Below are 21,707 nucleotides of genomic sequence, written 5' to 3' on the forward strand. Positions count from 1 at the left end.
GAAGCTCAGAGAAAATTTGTAGATGTAGCAAAAATATATGTAAAACGGAAATACTTTGTTTGCCACTTCTGAGTATATGTGGTTTTTATTGTTAACATTAGATTAGTTGAAAACAAATTAAAAACACCAGAACTTCTTGTGTATTTCTTTCCAAGTCAATTTCTTCTAGTGAAAGTGAAAAAACTGGCTGTGGTTTACAGCAGTCTTAGGATGACCTCTTGTGGTTGAATAATATGCACATTTTGTTTCACAGTTTCTCAGAAACCTTGATATCGAAGGTTAAATTCTGCTCATAGATTTGAACAGTTTTGTATTGCTAATTCTGCTTAACCTCAATTAACATCTGCTTACAAACATGCTATCAGTATTTGCTTAGCTCACTGATAGAAAATTCTTTTAAATATATCTCAACCTTTGCACTCCACAAAGGTAACAGGTGAGAGTATTGTATTTTTTCACATGGTCATTTTTTTAAAAGTCAATTCATAGCTCTGTCTAATTAAGTTCATAAATATAAAAAACTATAATTTCTAAATAAAAACATGCCCACCCCAAAACACTGAAGAAGCCATATGGTACCAGTCATTCATTATAAGAAATTACGACAGATACTGAAGATACTCTCATATATTTTTATATAAAAATTTAGGCAGGTCTCTAATTATGTGCATTGTTTCTAAGTTTTGCTGGTAAAACTGTCTCCTTTCAACCACAACTTCTCTTGAAACAACAACAACAACAACAAAAAGAGAGAGAGAGAGAAAAAACCAACCATTTCCTGGTGTTGCTGAATGCAGCCTACTAACCCAAATTACAGCATTGGACACTTTATCCCCTAATAGATAAATTCCCTAATAGATAAAATCACCCAAGAGTCTAGCCTGCTTTCATGATGACGTGAAATCTTTCAAAAATACAGAGATTTCATTAAACAAGTTTGTTGAGATATAGCACTTCACATGATGGGCCTGAAAGCAGTATTTTTGGATCTTGTGGTTGCAATTTCTCACTGGAGGATCACTGGTGGTGGTATTTGCACCTGCCAGTCAGTATTTACATGACCCCAAACCTTACTAAATTTAGGCTCTGGTGCAAAGCCATTTCTGCACTGGCTCTGCTGTTTGAAGTTCTGGAAGCTCTTCAGCAGGACAGGCTTGGACTGCCACCAGCTGGACGTGTTCCATCTTCTGATACACTCTGACTGCAGCTGGGGGAGGCCTGACTTCAGCTGCTGCAAGACATTACTTGTTTATGTAATGCACACTTTTAGAGATGTGTAGGGTAAAAACAAACATTGCTGATAGTGTACACAATAATGAGTCCCTCGTGTTTTTATTTTTCATTTATATTCCTTGAAAAAATGAATAACAGACCGTTGAGTGGAACAAGCTAGAACAATGATGATGACATCGAAAAAGCAGGTTTAAATTAAAATTTAGATATCTTCACATGGCAATAGGAGGCACTGCAAATAATAACATACCTTGAAAAATTTCCCTGGATTTTGAAACACCAACAAACTTCTGTCAGTTTCTTGCATTCTATGCAAGAGGAGAATCTGGACACTGTGGGCATGGAGACTTGGGAAACAAAAACAAATAGCTTGTTTGGGGAAGGGGGGGGTCATCTGTTTCATTCTTTTGCTGGGCTAACTCTGCAATACTAAAACCAGACTTCCTTAAAATTGTTAGCCCAATTTTCAAGAAGGAAAGAAACTTCAATACCCCGGGCAGCATTTGAACTTTCAAATACTTACACTTTGCATATCAGTGCACATGATTTTTTAAACATCCAAAATGCTGTCATTATTTTCCCTTCAGTTGCTCACAGGCGTGGAATTAACCATGTCAGCCTGAGTCAATTTTAATTCAACCTTCAAGCTACTAGTACTAATTGTACCAGTATTGGCCTGGCCTGACGGGTGGGCCATAGCTCTTGCCAGCCCACCAGGGACTCCTGGACAGAAAGTCAGGTAGCTGACTTTTCACCTTCTTCCTAGGGTGGCTGCTTGATCAGCAAACACCCAGGCACCTCGTGCTTCCCTGTGTGGCACGCAGAGCCGTGCCGCAGCCAGGAGTGAGGCAGTATAGACAGGAATGACCTAGTGAGTACCAAGTTGTCATCACTCAGCTCCCAGGTTAGGGACAAAAGTCCCATAGTTTTGCCGGTGTGTCTGCCAGCTCACAGCTCTCACTGCAGCCACGTTTCAATGCAAGAGATCAATAGAAAAGCCAAGCTGTACGTCTTCAGCTGACACAAGGCACCAAACTTGTTAAAAGCACTGAAAACCGAGCCTAAGTGTTGAGATGCAGACGGCAGACAGCTGCTGTAGTTCCTGTTGCTGGTGCTAACCCTCCAACCACACAGCAGTCTTCAACACCTCACTGAAATGTTCCTGAGCTCCAGTTAACTACATAGCTTAGTATCACCTAGTGCAATATGAGACTTTCCCTTCCAGCAACGCCTGAAGACATATGTTGCATGTGATAGTGAATTTAGGGGGTAAAAAAGACTTTTTGTGTTGATTACAGAAGTGTAGCCACTTTGAAGAGTCAGACTGGGGACACCTAAATATGAAAGGCAGCAGACTTACCAGTTCCATATAAAATTTACTGATAGATTTAGCACAATTCTGAGTTTAATTTTTAATCAAAATCCAGAAGTCTACAAAGGCCAGAAATTTGCATTACAGAAATCAAGATTCTTATTTTTCCAATCTTTAATTTGTAAGAGGAAAAAATATGAGTTATTTCCACATCTTGGTGAATATAACCAGACTATTTTGACTTGATCTTTGACAAATTATGGTTTTGAGATAAATTCTGGATATCCACTTTAAATGTTAATGTTAATGTTTAAGGTTAATGAAAATTGAACCTTTCAAAGATCTTTCACTTATCTAGCACCTATGGGCATGATCTAATGTTCACAGTAATTATTATAAGACTCTTATAATTTATATACATATTTCTCAGTAGTGATGGGCAGTAGAAAATTTGGGGTAATCAGAAATAAAAAGTCATACACAGACACTTAAAAAGAATTTAAATTACATTAATAGTTTATGAGATTCTTTTTCTGTGGTCTACTGCAGTTAACCATTTTAGTGTGGAAATATTTATTCAATATATATTCACAGATAACTTTCTGTTTGTTTGAAAATGCTATCAAGCTTTTTAATAAGCTTTTTATTTTCCAGTCAGTACAGAGCAGTTTTGCAATCAAAGGTTAAATCTCATGCTCCCTTTTTGGCTTCTCTTTCAACAATAATAGATTCATTTTCTGGCTCTGACAGGAGGGAGTTGGATTTGCTGGCTGGCTGTTGTGTAAGCATCAACTATACTGGAACTATATATACTTGGAGCAAGAAACAGGAAGAAACTAGTTGGTAAAACACAATCATAGGCTGGCAGGGAAACAGTGACTATTTGTCACTCCTTCCAAAGGGGAGGAAAATAATTGGTGGCAAATACTCAGTACCATCAAGAATCCAACAGAAAGCTCAAATCTCCTTTTCTCCATGCCGGGCTACTCAGAGTTTTACTTCAATGTGGACCATGGCTACCTGGAGGGTCTGGTCCGAGGGTTCAAAGCTGGGATCTTGACAAGTGCAGACTATGTCAATTTAGCACAGTGCGAGACACTAGAAGGTAAGTTTGGTGGATTATTTTATTTGGGAAGAAATACTGTTGCTTGGACCTTTGAAGAATGGAAGGTAAAAGACCAAAGTATTGACAGCCTTATCTTAAAAGCCAGATATAACCCTGCTTTCCTTTAAGAACTGTTCTTATATTTAATCTAATAGATTTCCATTGAAATTACCCTAGGATTGTACAGACTGTGATTTGCAAAGCAATCCGGATGATGGTGTTTTCTAGTTTACTGATAAATCTTGGAAATCTCATCCACAGACTTCCTATAGGCATTGGTAATCTCACATATATTAACCATTGTACAGGACTACGAGAGTATGGAATTTTTGTAACATTGCAGCTGGACAAAATACTTTGCAGAATCTTATTAAAAACTTACCATTCAGCACTGAATTTCTCTATAAAAGATATAAGATATAATTTCAATACTTTATTACTTCATGAGTTCTAGGGCAGTCAAGGATATTTTGCTTACCATGAAGAGAAACATATGTCACAAAGGTAGAAAACTGAAATACTCTCAAGCTTAAAAAAAAAAAAAAAAAAAAGTTTTTTTTTTTTTTTTCAAGGTGACTTTGCCACAGTAATAAAAGAACACACAGTAGTTTCCAAAGCAGCTTTCCGTGGCCAAGACTGGTCACAGCCTGATGAAGACAGACTTGTACAAAAAATCATATGACATACCTTTGGACACTTGGCAAGACAAAAAGGCAACAGAAAAATTCACCTTTCTAAAGGAACATAAAGTTTCTTTCCTTGACCCCAAATAAAAGCTATGATTGTATACTGAAATCTCATCTATAATACAGAGTATATTAGATGTATGTGCAAAAAGAACAGCAAGAATTAATAAGCTCATTCTGTTTTCAGCTGCTTTGTCTATGCAGTGATAGAGCTGAGGAAATGAGAAGTGAAGAATGTGATGACTCCCACATGCATCAGAGTCTTGAGACTGTCTAAACTGTTACAGTATAAGCCTGGGAAGGTTGCACACATTAATCTTGCGGATTAAAAGAACTGCATTTAAATAGGCAGATGTAGGTATTTAGCTGTCAGCTGGAAAAAAATCCTCTCATAGTTAAAGAAGAGATTTTTCAGTACAGTCAATGGGACTAGACTGAACTAGTTGAACTGACCAAGTGCATGTGCCTACTCTAGTTGATAAACTGGAGACCTACATGAGCTCTTCATTTCATACAGTGTCAGTTTGGACACACAGAACACATGTAAACACTTACTCTGAGAACTGAAATCTATTCTTTATGTCAGCTAGACAAAACCAGCAGTATATGATCTATGAAAATTAAGGACTCTACAGATGTTGCATTTAACTGCTTAAATTGAACAGTCCTGCTCCATGAGTTTACACATGGTTTAGGAAAAGCTAATAGAGCTTCAAACATCTATAAAGGACAGCAAAGACAGAATGATAGAATCATTAAATCTTGTTCTTCATTTTTCTCTGCAGAGGAACCCTGGAGATGATGTCACCAAAGGTTCCATGAGGAAAAAAAAATAAAATCCTGGCTATTTCTGAATAAGATAAAAAACAGACAAGTTTAAATACTTTTTAAAAACATACAAGGAAATAATATTTTCCTCACCCTTTCCAAAAGAATTCTTGTTCCTGTTCAAGAGACATGGGTAAAATGGTTAACCATTTCTGGAGAATGGTTAAAAATTATTTAAATTTTTAGTGATTTTTACAAGAAAGATATTTACAACCAGGGAGTAGTTTTCAAATATTACTGAGATATATGAACCTTTATTAAGTGTGTGCCCTGTTCCTTATGGGAAGATCACAACAGAGAGGTGACATCATTTCTTAAGTAAGATTTACAGTAGAAAGAACAGCAACTTTTTTACTTTTGAACTTTCTTCTTTCTAATATTCATTCAATTTTAGAATGTAAATGCATTTCAGCTACAGAAAGAACAGTCTTCATCAAGCTGCCTACAAGAATATCTTCAGCACCCACTATCACTTCCTTTTTCTTTCCTAATCAGCTTCAGAACATCACCATCTCCATTGTACCATTTTTCTACTTGTAGAAAAAGTGTTTTTGTTGTTGTTGTTGTTGTTGTTGTTGTTTTAAATCAGGTTGCCATCACTTATCTACCAAGCATACTACTGAGAAATATTGGATTTGTCCATAGGGTTAATTATACAAATCTCTGTGCAAATAAATGATGCTGTAGTACTGAAGTTGAATTACAAGCATACAGTACACCAAAAGCAGACCCTTACCTCTAAATTAGGAAATGGACTTGGATCCAGCATATGCATTTGTGCTGTAGTACTACTTTGCTTGTCCTATAATGCCTTCAATTCATGTATTCACATTCAAAGGTAATAAATTTACACCACTGTGCATTCTGTGGCATTGTACCAGACCACAAAAAGTGGAGTAAGTTAAAAATATTATAAATATGTTAAAACCAACAAGCAGTAACAAAATCAAAACCACCCCAAGTAACCCATAAATAGAATCAAAAAGGTCTTTTAATTTCAAAGTGGTTTTGATATCTCTGGAGGAGAACCCATAATGCCAGTACAGAAGAACCACAAGTAGAAAACATGGGTTAGAGCTTTACATCTGCTTGGCAATAACAGGGTACATAGAAAAGTGAAAAGGAAAGTTAAAAAGGAGGTTGCTAAGTGGCTTAAGTTAGCATTGTGTCCTTTCAATTCAGGGCCACACAGAGAGAAGTGCCCTTCAGCTGAATTTAGACATCCTTTGGGGCCTGTATGAATTATTATCATTTTCATGGAGCTACCTTGTGGTCCACAACACTGGCTGGAACCTCTGCAACATGGCATGCTACCAGTCTGGCTCTACAGCATCATCTGTCTTGGGGGAATGGGATCCCCAGAGCAACAGCGCTGGCACTGAAGCAGAGTATGTGAGGTTTTACATTCAGTGCTTTGTTCTTTCCTTGATTCCTTGCCTGATGGAAAGAGTGCTGCTCTCTAGAAGGGAAGCAAAGTCACAGAAGGATAAGCAGTCCAGCTCTGCTCCCACCAATGAAATAAATTCACAACTTGCCCATGCAGGGACACCAGCATGCAGCAGCTGAAAAAACATTAAATGAAAAGTGATGGTAGCTGGCTATTAAAGTGAGGAGTCAGACAAGACTCCATGTGCTTGATGCTTAGAGACCAGACTAATGCTTGGTTCAACCTCTTCCAGTACTCTTTCTTCATGTTTTAAACACACTCATCTTAAACTAGCCTCTCCCTGCCATGGTGTGAACTCTGATTGTGATTATCCTGATTTGTATTATTGGAGCTTGTTAATTATTATTTTCTCAATTGTTCTGGCATCAGGTTGACTACTGGTTTTTACATACATTGTGCATGCTGGAATTTATTAAATTGGGTAGAAGAAATATTTCTCTAAAATAGGCCATGGAAGTGACAGGGTCATTCATCCAATATTCCTGGACATAGTATTTCTTCCATGATTTTGAGAGCCAGGTAGGACTATATCATGTGTTATGGCTAATATTTTTTATACCTTGTGATTTGGTGTAGATTCTAAAACTACTCAGACAATAAAAGAACCAAGGCAGACAATCACAGTCTTGTCAGAGACATCCTACCCACAGTAGGTTGGTTTTGGTTTCTGTTCATCACATTATACTAAACATATTTCAGAATGGTCAATACTTAGGGTTGATATTTGGGTTTTGCTGTCTGCTTTAGGTACTAAGCTCCTGGAAACCTGTGTCCAGAATGCATTTACAGAGTGTGACTCAAGCTAGGTATCTGGTTCATTTGGAAAGGATTTGAGGAAAGCTAGATTTTGTCTCTCTGCATGTAATGAGGTAGTGTATTGTAATCACACCATACACCGAGTATTTTTACCTTCTTTGCAGTAAAGAGAAAGTAAAAATTATCAGTTTGCAGAGGAAATTTAGCTCTTATATGAAAATATTTTTGTATTGTTTTTTGTTTTGTTTTTAAGTCAGTCTTAAATATTTAGATAAACTTCTGTCATAATTCTGTATTTTTGTTTCTCTCCTTCACCTTTCTTATCTCTCTCTTGAATTAAGTAATTTTCATTTTTTCATATTTGGATTCTTTTTCTTCTTCCTGGATAGAAACCTGTACTGAAACTGTGACTATTTCCTAGTATATGACTCTGATGACTGAAAAAACAACTCTCCAGTGCTCTCTTTCATTAACAGTTCTGTGATGACCTATATTATTTTAAGAATCAATTAGTTTAAACTGACAGCATGACTTCAGTCTCATGCAGGAAAATCTAAAGAAATGCTACCAGTTCTAGAGTGCTACCTGAGCAAGACTGTCCTATCCAAAACAGTGCATTGATGTAGTCACTGGAATGAGCTAGTGCCAGTAAAACTCATGTAAAAAACTCTACAGGTTATCTATCTCGTAGTATTAGTGCTAGACTTAGGAGTCAGAATTGCAATGCACTAGTTCTTTTGCATTGTCTCAGTGTAGGCATACTAAGAAAATATGCATGTGAAGAGTTAGGAAAGAGTAGCTACTCTACTGATAAATGCACACCTTGCTAATGCATATTAAATTCCCTTGTAGACACACCCTTAATTCAGTCGGTGGGAGTGTTGCTATTCATTTCCCTAAATATCACTTCAGTTTTTGTATGGAAATCTAATAATTATAAATGCTAAAGCCTTATAACATTATCTCAATCTATAATTTATGGTACTTTTAATAAAGCATTTGAACATAATTACACAATATAGCAGGGCCTTTTCTAAAAGGAAGTGTTAAACTGCTTTGAACACTAAGAACTGATTCAAATCAGTTTTGCTTCATGGTGGAAAATAGCTAACAGAGGAAACTTATCAAATTAATTCTTTGATATTATAAAAGATTCTTTCAACTTTGCTGCCTAATCAACCCATTTTCTCCAATTACCATGGTGGGAACACTGGCAGAATGTCACGATAACCCAAGTTTCTGGAACAGCTTCTTAGGATCTGTTAATAGCAGCCATAAATCAGGCAAAGCCAAAACAGAAATGCTAAGGGAGGGTAACTGTGCCCTTTCAAGCACTCTCCTGCAGACCTCATTTGGAGACCAGAGTCTGAGCCAGGCAAGATATGTTCTCTCATTTTCTTCAGGCAGCTTGATTACATGAGATTATAGTCTTACATGAGATTTAAATGTTTCACATGAAAATTGAAGATCTTAACAAAGTTACAGGATGATTCTTTTTGATACATAACAGTCTACTGTATCACAGGAGACAAAACTGACACATTATAATGATTCAGTACTGGTGCCCTGAATAAATCTGTGAAATCAAAACATTGAGCTGGGAAGGGGTGAGGGACAGCAGTAATTAACACTGTGCTTGTTGTGACTGTAAATTAAATTTACGAGTAAAACTTATGGCAGAGGTGTAAACTACTTCTGGTTTCTTGTAGCAATGAGTCTTACTCGGAGAAGGCAGTATAAATTTGCAGTAATTATGCATTTACTCTGTATCATCTATGGTAAAATCTTATGTATGATCAGACCCTTCATATGAAAATATAATATTACAAAGGAACATTTTAAATATTGTTTGATTTGATTTGTAGACAATATAATGGCAGTTTATTTTCACGATCTTCCTTGAATCTAATTTCAGATCTAAAGTTACATCTACAGACTACAGACTATGGCAACTTCTTGGCTAATGAACCTGGCCCTCTCACTATTTCCACCATTGATGATAAACTGAAAACAAAGCTACTCACAGAATTTCATTACTTTAGAAACCATGCTTTTGAACCACTTGCAACTTTTCTGAATTTTATCACGTAAGTAATATTACCACATTGCTTAAATTATGTACTCAAAGCAAAAGCACAGCTTCGGGTTAAAACAATGTAAATACATCTTAGTGGAATTTACATTAAATTTCAAAAACAGTGAAATTACTTTGATACTGTAATATTTACATACTTTATTTGCTAATATCTATTCTGAAATAATTGTTGTCTTCACAACCACTTATTTTAAAGAACACAAGAAAAGAAGATTTTTACTGCACACGTGGCCTAGAGTAGTGGGGGAGACTGAAAAAAAACTATTATTATTTTCAAATGTCATTTAAATCAGAGAACTTGCAAAAATAAGTTTGTGGGGGTGACTCATGAAAGATGTACAATTTCATGATATCCAGTGATTTAATTCCTAGGCATGTGGCAAATTCTAGATTTTGTTTAAAGACTACACGTCATATACCCACCATACTTTTTATACCATTTGAACATTAAAACCAGAACAACCTTATATTGTATATAGCAAGATACTTAGATCCAAGTGGCTTTGTTTAAAAGCACAAGTGCTGTTTGATGTCAGATTAAGGGAAAGTTCTGATCTCTATGCAGTTATAAACAGACAAAACTTGTAAATAAATGACTTAATGTTAAGGAAAGAATGGGGTTCTGCTTTATAACAGTATAACAACACGGATTAGAGAAATGTCACTAGAATATTTTACTTAACTGTTTATTCCCCTTGGTCTTTTTAATGTATTCTCACAAGACTGTTCATCTTACTTTCAAGGAATATTTTTATCATAACAGTATCTTTTTTGTTGTTGTTGTTCAAGTGTGACTAATCAGTTTTAGGTTGTTATGTCAACAGGATCTTAGAGACTGCCCTGGGACAGACTGCTATAACCTATTGGTATACAATGTTTGGGTTTTGCTTCAGAGAAATGAAAGTGAAAATATGAAAATTATGGCAGCTCTTTTCTTATACTTAATGACATGCGTATGTACACGTGTGCATACATTCTAAATGCTGTTGTTTTGTGATAACAGAGACATTAGTTTAAGATATTTAACAAAACTATTGCATCACTGAACTATGTATCACCAGATCCTTAAACTCCATCACAGATTGTGTGTGAGATCGTATTATTCTCTGTATGTTGCTAGCTGTGTTTTGAACCTACAGCACAAGCTGAAGACTAGCATCCTTGTTATAAGCATCCCAAGGGAATAGCTTTCACATTTCCATTTCTGAGTCACTGATGAAACTCTTACCAGTCTCCAACAGCAAAACTAGTAAGAAGCTACTAGTAGAAACTTCTACTGAAAACTTTTAGCAATAAATAAGAAATCTGTGAGACTTTGTTCATAGTTTCCTCCTCAGATGATGTTTAAAGCTGAGTGAGAAGAAAGCCTAAGACTGGTCCATCTGCAGTTTTAGTGCCTAGATTCCTGTGCATTTCTCCCCATCTGGATGTGATATAGCAAAATCCCAAACTAGAGAAGCTATTAGCTCAGGTGATTTACTTTTCCGTAGCATGCATTGTCAAACCTACATTTCACAGCTGCTAAGCTTATCATGTTTCAGTTTTCCCTTCTTTAAAAGTGTCTCTTTTGCAAACCATTCATCATGTGATTTAAAACAAAAACTGTGTTGCCTACTTGCAATTTTAAAACTTCTGTTTGTTTTTGATAAATGAGACATTGATAAAGAGTGAATATAAATACCTGCAAATACTGTGGTCATTTCTGACTTCAGTGCTTTTACTAATTTTCAAAAATCTTGCTTTTGTATTTTTTTCAAACCAAAATTCATCATAAAACCAATGTTAATTTATTTTATTTTTATTTCAAATACAGATACAGCTACATGATTGACAATGTAATTCTTTTAATAACTGGCACATTACATCAGCGACCCATAGCTGAACTGGTTCCCAAGTGCCATCCACTGGGGAGTTTTGAGCAAATGGAAGCAGTCAGCATTGCCTCAAACCCCACAGAGCTCTTCAATGCAATTTTGGTTGACACACCATTAGGTAGGAATACCAAATTACTTCTTATTTGCTTCTTGAAACTACTAATTTTGTATACTTGAGAACATCTGAGATCAAGTAGCATGTTTTCCACTGGATATGCTGTGCTTTTGTAACAAAAAATGTGTAAATAATTGGCTGATGTAACTGGATCAAGCACTTCTGAAGTGGTGTTCAGCACTTTTTCTGGTAACATTTATTAACAGCGTCTATATCAGCCCTGATAGCAGACACAAAGAAAACACACTACTCTAGAAGAGTAATGGATATCTTTTATACTCAAAGTAGCCATTGATTTAGAGCATCTAGATTTTTATTTCAACACCTGCATCTATAATTAAAAAAATCAAGATGAAATCTTGCCTATCCCTCACTAAGGATCAAGAAACAGACAGTTACTAATAAATATTAGATGTTGTGGTATAACCTAGAATCTCTCTCCTGAGGATTTGGGCATTATTCAAGCACACAGATAATCCCATCCTGAAGGACTAATTCTAAAGGCAAAATAGAGCCGGGGCTGGGAACTTCACATTCTGAAAGTGAGATGAAATTCTCCTCAATGTGCTGCAGTAGCCAACACAAACAAAAAAATACCAAGTTGTGGGGCTTTGTTGGGAAGGGTACAGAGAATAAGATGTATCTGAATAGATTTGACCACCTATGGAAGCACTGAAGGTATGGCAGGTTCGTGGTTTGGCTCCAGGCAGAAGCCTGACTCCCACTCAGCTGCTTGCTCTCTCTCTGCCTCCATTGGGAGGGGGAAAAAATGGACAAAAAAGGGAACTTGTGGGCTGAAATAGAGACAGAGATCACTTACCAGTTGGTGTTGCAGATAAAACAGACTCAACTTGTTGAAAATTAATTTATTGCCAATTAATACATATATATATGTTTAATTACTGAACATTATCAATTATTATTATTATCAAAGATTGTTATTATAGTTATTTATTATGTTTAATACTAAGTATTACCAGATTTTTAAGAAAACAACAAAAATTCACAGGCAATCAGATACTCAAGGAAACTATCAGGGCTATGCCCCTTTGTGTCTTTCATCTCCCAACTGGATGCTGGGAGAGTAAGCCAGGCCTGCACACTCTCCCGAAATACTATCTCATGTTGCCACTGTCTCAGACAATATTCTCTCTAATGCAGCACTGGCCTGCCCCACTGACAAAGTTCATTAACAGTGACGGATTGGCATACTTTTGCAAATTATTTTATATATTATTTTAAAGTGGCCCAGCCACATAAATGAACTTCATCCCCCACCTGCCTTTTCAAAAGTTTGCTTTTTAGCCAGTTCTGCAGAGGACCTGGAAGTACAGATGGTCAGGATCAAAGCTTGTGCCCCTTTCTAGTTGCATCCTGTTACCTTTCTCCCACTGACAAACATAACCAAAAAGGAAGAGGTAAACTAGGAAAGAGGATTCTCCTTAACAATGGAAGAACACCTGTGTGATTTAGGACAAAAATTATATTTAATGTTCCTCACTGGGAAATCTGCCTAATGACCAAACCATCTACTTCAGAGAAGATTAGGGCTTTCATTAGCATTTCCCATTTGATGGTCTTTGGAGATGTGGACTCTGCTGCACTGATTGATTCTCTTCACAACAGATTCTTATTAAAAAGGAGGGAGTACAAGGATAAGCAGAAAATCAAGAGGATTTCTCTTCTTCTCTGTGTATCACTGCGTCTCGTACAACAGAAACATCATATTCTTGCTCATGCACTGGTATGAATGGCAATAGACAAGAGATGCATATTACCAACAAGTACATTCATACTGCAATATAATAAATTCTTCTTTCAGCTGCTTTCTTTCAAGACTGCTTGTCTGAAAATGACCTGGATGAAATGAACATTGAAATAATGCGCAACAAACTGTACAAGGCAAGTTCTTGCAACATAACAATAATACTTGGGGTTTTAAAAGCATTTTAGAAAAGGAGGTCAGCATCATTAACCCTTTTTTATGGATAGGGAAACAGAAGCATGGAGAGACAAAGCAAGCTGTCTAAGGTCACCTGGATGATAAGTCCAGGAATCAAATCCAGCTCCTCTGATTTCTACTCCAGTGTCTGAAGAGATTTCAAATTTTAGGTCTGCATCCAAAATCTAATTTAATATCTCATTAATAAAAAAGCTTTAGATGTCAGGCTAATATCCAGATCCATTTGTTTGTGAATAACTCTTTTATCCACCAAGTGCCACAGAACTGTTATCTCCTAAATAATCCTAGGCAGGCTTTTGGCTAACATTTATTTTTATTCATAAAAGGTAAATGTAATTTGAAAAAGGTCTAATTTCTTTGAGTCTAGATGGCATTTTTTAAATTAATGTTTTTGCTTAATTTTCATTCTTTTTTTTTTTTTAAATTATATTTTGCATTGCTATGATACACTAATGTAAGGATATTCATCTAATATGTGCCTTGTGTTTTCAATATACTTTACAAATATTAGCACACAGGTCAATACTTTTATGGTGGTGTCTTTAAAGGCTATAGATATTTCATCCTGTTAATGGTTTCTCCCAGCATATTCTCTGCAGATTCTTCGTCATCTTTCACAGTGGATGCCCCAGACTGCAGGAAGTATTCTTAAAGTGATCCGATTGCATTAAGGGAAAAGAAAAAAAAATCTTCCATTAGAAATGATATTTTTTAATTCCCAATATGATATTTAATTCTTAAATACTCTGCTAATTCTTATTATTCTTAACAATATCAGTTACTAATAAACTAGACACTTTCTATTTGATAACATACAGATTTGATTCTTATGTCCTGTATTTGTATTTGTAAATTTGTATTACAACAAACTTACAATTATTAAAACTAATATTTATATTTTTTCTTCTCACACTGCTAAGTGTCAGGAGGATCATTCTGCAAACACTTCTAAATTATTAACATATCCTTTCTCCTCTGCTTCAGCTGTCAATGTGATCAATTATGTTTCAGCTCTATTATCAGAACTATACAGAATCTAACTAAAAATCCCATGCAGCAAATCCCCCTCGAGACATCTCTACTTAAAATTCACTTAATTGCATAGCTACTGACATCTTCCTTCAACAAGATTGGTGGAGTTGTGGCAAATGCATTCAGATAACATAAATGTTCCTTAAGACAGTATTTTGAAGGAGGGGGAGGCAGGGGGAACAACATTTCTGAGATACGTGGGGTCCTTCCTGCTCAGGTGTATTGAAATGGGTGCAAAGGAGGGAGTCTTCAATAGACCAAAGGGTTCTGCAGACCATTATTAGAGAAACTTAGTCCACTGTTCTGTCCTAATCCAGGGTTTTGAAGGGTAGAGCAGTAGGGATTAGTTTGTGTATCCTCATAGTGCTGGCCAAACAGCCGTGGCATATACCCAAATCCCCTCTTCCACACTCCAACTCCACACGCAGAGTTGCCTTCAGCCATCTGCTTATTATGCAGTGGAAGCTCAATGGAGCTAAAGAAGTTCATTCTTTATGAATGCAAAAGAGAGCAAAGAAAGCATAATATTTGTTCTGTAACATCTTTTAAAAACATTTAAATATATATTGTAAGAACATGGTATTTGCATTTTACTATTCAATCCAGCAAAGTAATTAAGCACATAAATGAATTTAAATTCGTAGGTAGAATTATCAAAGTTAATGGAAGTATTTAAAAACGAGATTCACGACTATGTGGTCAACTTTTTAAGTAGCATTTAAAATATTTCTCTTCTTCTCTTTTGTAGTCTTATCTTGAGGCGTTCTATAAGTTTTGTGAAAAACAAGGAGGTACTACAGCAGAAATAATGAGACCCATTCTTGAGGTAAGAAAAAATTCACTCATTGTACATGAAAGTACTCCAAAATGCTTTTATAATTAAGTGACTTTGCTTTTCCTGTTTCTTCTCTCTCCGCTTGCAGTTATTTGTCAGATGTTTGAATAATTTTGCTGAGAGGTACTGAATTCTGTATTCTAGAATGAGTTTTACCTCCTGACTTGAGAAACAGGTAGTCCAGGGAGGAGTTAGCCTCAGTTAATATTTTTCTATAACAGAACAAAAAAAAAAAAAAAAAGGTTCACTGATCTTACACTGTTGCCCCTTAACATATTTCTGTATTATATAGAGAGAATAAAGGGAGCTCTTACATCTCCTAGAGCAAAATTAAATTTGGTATAGCTACATTCTGGCATTACTGTATATGAATGAATCATTATTTTTTAAACTTCATGGCACCATCATGTTTATTTACTCTTCTATTAAAATTAATGGTTGAAGTTATAATTGAGTGGCATTCAGAAAAGTCCAACTTTTCAGGATTTTTGTCTCAACTCAGAAAAGTTAAGAACTTATTTTTTCCATGGTATACAACATTCCTACCACACTCATAAAATTGAGTTCTCAGTATTCAGCTCTTTTTTTTTTTTTCCTAGATCATTTCATTCCGGGAGGAAATGATCCTAATGATCCTTTTTTTTTTTCTTTCTTTCTTTTTTTTTTTTTTTTCTTTCTTTTTTTTTTTTTTCTGGGTAAGCAAAACTTGTACTCTGCAAACTGACTGAACAAAATTCACTGAGCTTTTATGAACTCATGCTAAAAGTCTACATTATAGGAGAGAGATACGAATGAGCCTAAATTATATTTTATGAAATAACATACTAATAGGACAATGCTATTTAATGTTTTATTTTACCAGTTCATAATGTTATGGTTACTTTCTAAAGAAAATATCCTTAATCAAGTTGAATTGTCCAGAAATTAAATATTTTGTTTATTCCTTTCTGAAAAACAAAAATCAAGAGATTGGTTGGCAGAGGTAAAGACATTTCTCAGTGATTCAGATTTTGCAGAAAGTTCATTTTTAGTTTGACATTCATGCTGAGAGATTACTAACTAGCATTGGGTTAAGCATATTGTAAAACTCTGTTTATACTAGTGCTAACAGTTTGGTCCATTATAAGTTCTTTTAAAATCCCTGTCTAATGTCAGCAAACTTTTCTCTAAATTTCCTTTTCTACTTTAATAATGTGAAGGTAGATTGTTGAGTTTACAAAAAAGCCAAAAATTAGTTATTCAAAAGAATACCTTTTATTTATTCTGCCAAAATGAGTTTTCTATTTTAAAATCCCCAAATCCTTGACCATCACATTGCCAACCTACCACATTAAAAGTACTGGTGATCTCTCTTTGGACAACAAATGTTGCATGTTTAACCCTGAATCTGACAAGAAATTGCACAGCAGCTAGTGCTGGGCATGTTATTGCCTTGCTAATATTCAGGTAGCAGACACAGAGCTTCAGTTTTCCCTAAGGAAACCAAAACAATTAGCAAATGGTCATCCTGTGACTCCACCCTCACCTGCAGCAATGAAGTGGCCCAAGTCACTGAATAACTAACTGCCTCCTGACATTACCCTCAGTGGAGAATCTTGTGTGCCAATAATTTGATGAGTTGAGAGGTCTGGCTGGATAGGACCGATTCTGCAATCTTTCTCAAGCTGGGAACCACCCCAGGATTAGGCCCCATACCTGGTAGCATTAGTTGCAATTGCCTCTGAGCATGTTTTTCCAACAAAATATTACAAAACTACCAGCTAAATTCTACATGGCTTTAATAGGTTAAAAAAGCAAAGCATTCATCCTTCCAAAACAGTTTCACTAGGGCTGATACGCCTGTTCGTATTAATAAGGCAAGTGAAATTTGGCCCTGTTACTCATTAGCTAGAAATCTTTTCAAGCACACTTATTTTCTTCTCATTATTTCTGTATTGTTTATTCATTTTCCTTACTCTGAAGTCAGTGCCAAAGGGCAGCTGGGTACCTGTTACAAAGTGTTCCAGTACCTAGGAGTAGGACTTATGTGCTTCACTGCTAAATTTGTAGAACAGTGTCGCAATGGCATTTGTCAGTCTTTTTCAACAGAAAAGGGTACCTTTGTGCTCAAAACAGTTCAAAAGTTCGCAGCACAGGAAAAGTTGCAAACTGCCTAAAATCTGCACATGCTATATTTTCACTCAGAAATTTTTAGACACTTCTGAGTGGACACTTCCGTGTTCTTAAAAAATGAAGGTAAATAATAATAAAGGGAAGAAAGAAAGTCATAGTCAGTTTAGATCTCAAGAAAAAAGAACAGATTTAAATCAGACAGAATTGGGTAAGATTATTTTTATTTGCCATGTTTTTAATTAATTTTGCAGGGAAAATGTAGATGCTATAGCCTTTTAAAACTGGGAGAAGAAATATAGCCCTTGATTCTATGTATTAAAAAATAACTGTTATTTGAAACATTTGAAAACTTTAACTTGGCAGGTAAACAACCTCCTCCACAGAATTAAATCATTGTTTTAAATATGTGCATTCAGAAACTATATTTTTCAATTTTTTTCATTCAACTTTTACTCTCAGCAGCACTTTGAGGTATCTCAGAAGAGTGCTATTGATTCCTGATCCTTTCAATAGATTAATATTATTATTTCTAAGACTATTATTTCATAACTTCAAAAGGGTGTGTGAGGAGATGTTTTGTCAACAACTTGTCAGCTGAGCAGGGAAATGAGGAAGTAGCAGTGTTGATATTTTCAGTACAAAATTCACAGAATAAAAGCTGTGCTTGCAAAACACTGTTTGACCTTCTAGTTAAAATTTAACAAGTATTTGCAAACTAGAATTTCCAATTTGTAAAATAAGATGTTTCTAATGCACAGTTTTATTTTTTAAGCCTCCATAGCTTAGCTTACTGAAAATGAAACAAAAACAAAACAAACAAGCAAACAAATAAACAACTGTTATTTTGTACTGAGATCTGTAATAATGCCTGCTTATTCCTTATTTTATGCATTAAGTTTGAGGCAGACAGACGTGCTTTTATCATCACCATTAATTCATTTGGCACTGAGCTGAGTAAAGATGACAGAGAGAAGCTATATCCAACCTGCGGAAAACTGTATCCAGAAGGCTTGCACCTGTTGGCCAATGCAGATGACTACGAGCAAGTGAAGTGTGTTGCAGATTACTATGCGGTGTGTAATCTAATTTCTTAAAACAAACAAAAAAAAAGAAAATAAAAATACTTAACATCTCTTGATGTCAACAAAATTGTAACAAAAATTCACATAAGTTGAAAGCATTTTTGAAAGAATAAAGGATTCATCAAAGATACAAATACAAAAGATCCTGCAGAGAAATATATTGAATCAAAGGCCTTTGATATAAAGACAGAGTAACTTATTATCCTAGTGCAATACAAAGTTCTTCTTACAGCAGTGTTTAAATACCACTAAATCACATCATAATAAACAAAACTGTTCTTACTTCATTAACCCTCCCCAAATTGAAGTTCACAGCTGCTGCCTGATTTTGGCACAAAAACATGTCATTTTAAAACAAGAGGATCAAATAATTCATGCCACACATGACTGCAAACCTCATTCATTGCTAGGGTACTGTAAAAATAAAATGTTCTTAAAATTTTTCCCTAAATCACAGATTGAATCCAAGAAGTAGATGACATTATTAATACTGATGCAGCTAGCACTGCTATTAAAGATGAACCAATATAGAACATTTGCTCTGTGAATTAGCTATGGTACTGTGATTACTTTTAATATTTAACCTACCTCAAAGTAGGTACACCAAAAAAATTATGTCCAGTCTACTGATTTCTTCATACCTGTTCCTGTGCACAAGCAGAATGGTAGAAGTACGTTACCATATCAAATGTGGGACAGAGCGAGTATATTCATGTGATGGTGGGACATTTAGATGAATTTGGGAACCATTGTACTAGACCTATATTGCACTGCTACTTTATAGGAAAATCATAACCAACACACGGAGAAGCAAAACACACAGAAAGGTAACACAAGAAAGAAAGTCAAATATGTCTGTGCATACTCCAGAATATTCCAGTTACATATCAGACTGATGGATTACAATATTAATGCAGATAAAGCAAATCTAGCTGACTACTGGAATAAAATGATCACTCGTGAGGATCAGAGTTCAGGGTTTTGGCTCCATTTACAACTCTGGCTCTGATGGATACTATTTGTACAAGAAGTTCAGTACTCTATATCCAAAGGAGTGAAAGGTCATGTGTCATTCTGCAGTCAGTCTCTTTCAGTGCCTTCAGAAAATTACTTTAAGCTGTAAGAAATGACAATAAAAACCACAAGAACAAACACCTTTTTTTTTTCCTTCTATTTATTTTTGGTGACTATATGCTTTCAACTTTTGATTTATAGAAAATTGTAATCTATACATGAGTTCCACACAGAAAGATTACTTAATGTAGATTAATTAATAAAGCAAGGTAGTTGTGATGCACAAAATGCAAAAGTTCCTTACTTCTGTTGTGTGATTGTCTATGCTTTCAGGAATACAAGGCTGTGTTTGAGGGTGTAGGGAGTGACGCTGGAGAAAAGACACTGGAAGATGCATTTTTTGAACATGAGGTAAGAGGTTCTAACCATAAAATATAAAAATGAAAGTCAACACCCCCCCCCAAATAACATTTAAAACAATGAGATACTATGCTTTTGCTTCTACTATATTGCATCATTCAGTTTTATATTCAAAAACACAGAATTGCTATGACTGCCAACTTTTCAATGAAATGAAATAGGATTAATCTTTTTTAAATAAAATAAATCCCAGGGCATTTTTTTTTGAAGAATAGCTATAGAACTGTCAACCCTGATAGCCTGCCTGAACCCCATACCATGTAAAATGCTTAGTGAAATTTCCTTTGAATAGTCTACTGAAGAAGGTATTTCACCGCTGCCCTTTACTTTTTACTTGCCTATAATGCTGCTGTAGTCTGTTACCAAAACAGATAACCAGAGATGACATTTCAATGATATTTCTACTTGAGTCTCCTAATCAGTCATGATTGCAAAATTACGTAGAAATCTTCATGATGAAAGCTCCCGTTTAAAAATCCCGCTTGCTTTCTTTAATATATTACCATAATACTTGTTTAATCTTTTCCACAGGTAAAGCTGAATGTGCTTGCATTCAATAACCAGTTTCATTTTGGAGTATTTTATGCCTATGTGAAATTAAAGGAACAAGAATGCAGAAATATCGTATGGATTGCTGAATGTATTTCTCAGAGACACAGAACTAAAATTAACAACTATATTCCAATTTTCTAAATCTGAGAATTTATAACCCTACTGTGCTTGAAAAGAAGTAATATTTCATATAATAGAAGAAAAATGTTATTTTAAAAGTTAACTCTTATGTTTTGAGTTGTATTACTGATTCTCCTTCTATAGTGCAGTGCGACAAAAAAGTAATATAGATATATGTATCAGGAAATAGCAATGGACTCATTCACAGCTTTTGTGCCCATTTTAATTTAAAAGATCAATAAAAAGTCTCTGGAAAGGCCTTATATGCATATTCATTCTTCCTTGTGGAAGTAAGTTTTATACCAAAGACGTTTGTAAAGCTCTTTAATGCTTAACTTTGAATTAACATTTTTTTCAAAACCACTACTTCTGTCTTACACTTATAGTCTTCTTCATGGCATACAAGATTCTATGAAGGACTTACAACACAAAGAGGGATAAACTTTAGGGTTACTCTGAGAGTCCCCTCAAGGAATTTCAAGAGGGAGCTTCCTGAACCTTCGTAACTGTGAGATGTCTCTGGAGTTAAGTGTAAATAAGTAAGTGGGATGTCATGAACATGTCTTCACTTACTTCTTTACGGTCACTTGAGGTGCACCGTAAGTGTCCAGCAGGTGTCTGATCCACTTCACAGCAATATAATTATCTCCTCCAGCCACACCAAAGATACCGTCTTCATGTATGCACTAGGAAAGATTATGAAACATGAATGAAAATACCAGCCAAGTCTGTATCAGTTTTACATCAGGCACAAACAACACCAGCTCTGAGCTATTTAGGACCTGGCTAAGATCAGTAACTAAAAATAGAGCAGACAGTTGAAGCCAGATTGTAGTAGGACAAGATTAATTCTGCTGAGGAAAAAGAAAGGATTTTGAAAACCTCATCAACATTCTGCCTTCAGAATCCATTCAAGAAATTTGCCCTCTTGTATTTCACACAGGCTATACCTTGATTTTCTGCATGATTTCTTAGCTTCAGGCTGGACCACAGAAAATCTCCACCTTCAGCTGAGTATGTAATAAAATCCATTTCCTGCTGAGTAAACAGAATATATATATATATATATGTTTTATATATATATATATATATATGATGTCAACACCTTAGAGTTATGGAAGACATT

At 35.4% G+C, this 21,707-nt stretch overlaps 1 protein-coding gene across 1 annotated transcript; it reads left to right on the top strand.

Moving 5' to 3' along the window:
- The first annotated feature begins 3,520 nt into the window (after positions 1-3,520).
- Positions 3,521-20,617, top strand: ATP6V0D2 (ATPase H+ transporting V0 subunit d2). Its single transcript, XM_032182798.1, has 8 exons — positions 3,521-3,650; positions 9,283-9,454; positions 11,276-11,454; positions 13,274-13,353; positions 15,195-15,272; positions 18,290-18,466; positions 19,823-19,900; positions 20,441-20,617. Exons 1-8 carry the CDS (start codon positions 3,521-3,523, stop codon positions 20,600-20,602), a joined length of 1,056 nt encoding a protein of 351 aa, XP_032038689.1. The 3' UTR covers positions 20,603-20,617.
- The last annotated feature ends 1,090 nt before the right edge of the window (positions 20,618-21,707 follow it).

Source organism: Aythya fuligula, chromosome 2 (assembly GCF_009819795.1).
Source record: "Aythya fuligula isolate bAytFul2 chromosome 2, bAytFul2.pri, whole genome shotgun sequence".
Classification (NCBI taxonomy): domain Eukaryota; kingdom Metazoa; phylum Chordata; class Aves; order Anseriformes; family Anatidae; genus Aythya; species Aythya fuligula.

Bases quoted from the DNA above. Each gene is read 5' to 3' on its own strand.
- ATP6V0D2 (XM_032182798.1), top strand. From the start codon at position 3,521: ATGCCGGGCTACTCAGAGTTTTACTTCAATGTGGACCATGGCTACCTG. The intron at 18,467-19,822 runs GTGTGTAATCTA...CTATGCTTTCAG, and splicing joins GTGTTGCAGATTACTATGCG to GAATACAAGGCTGTGTTTGA. The intron at 19,901-20,440 runs GTAAGAGGTTCT...TCTTTTCCACAG, and splicing joins ATGCATTTTTTGAACATGAG to GTAAAGCTGAATGTGCTTGC.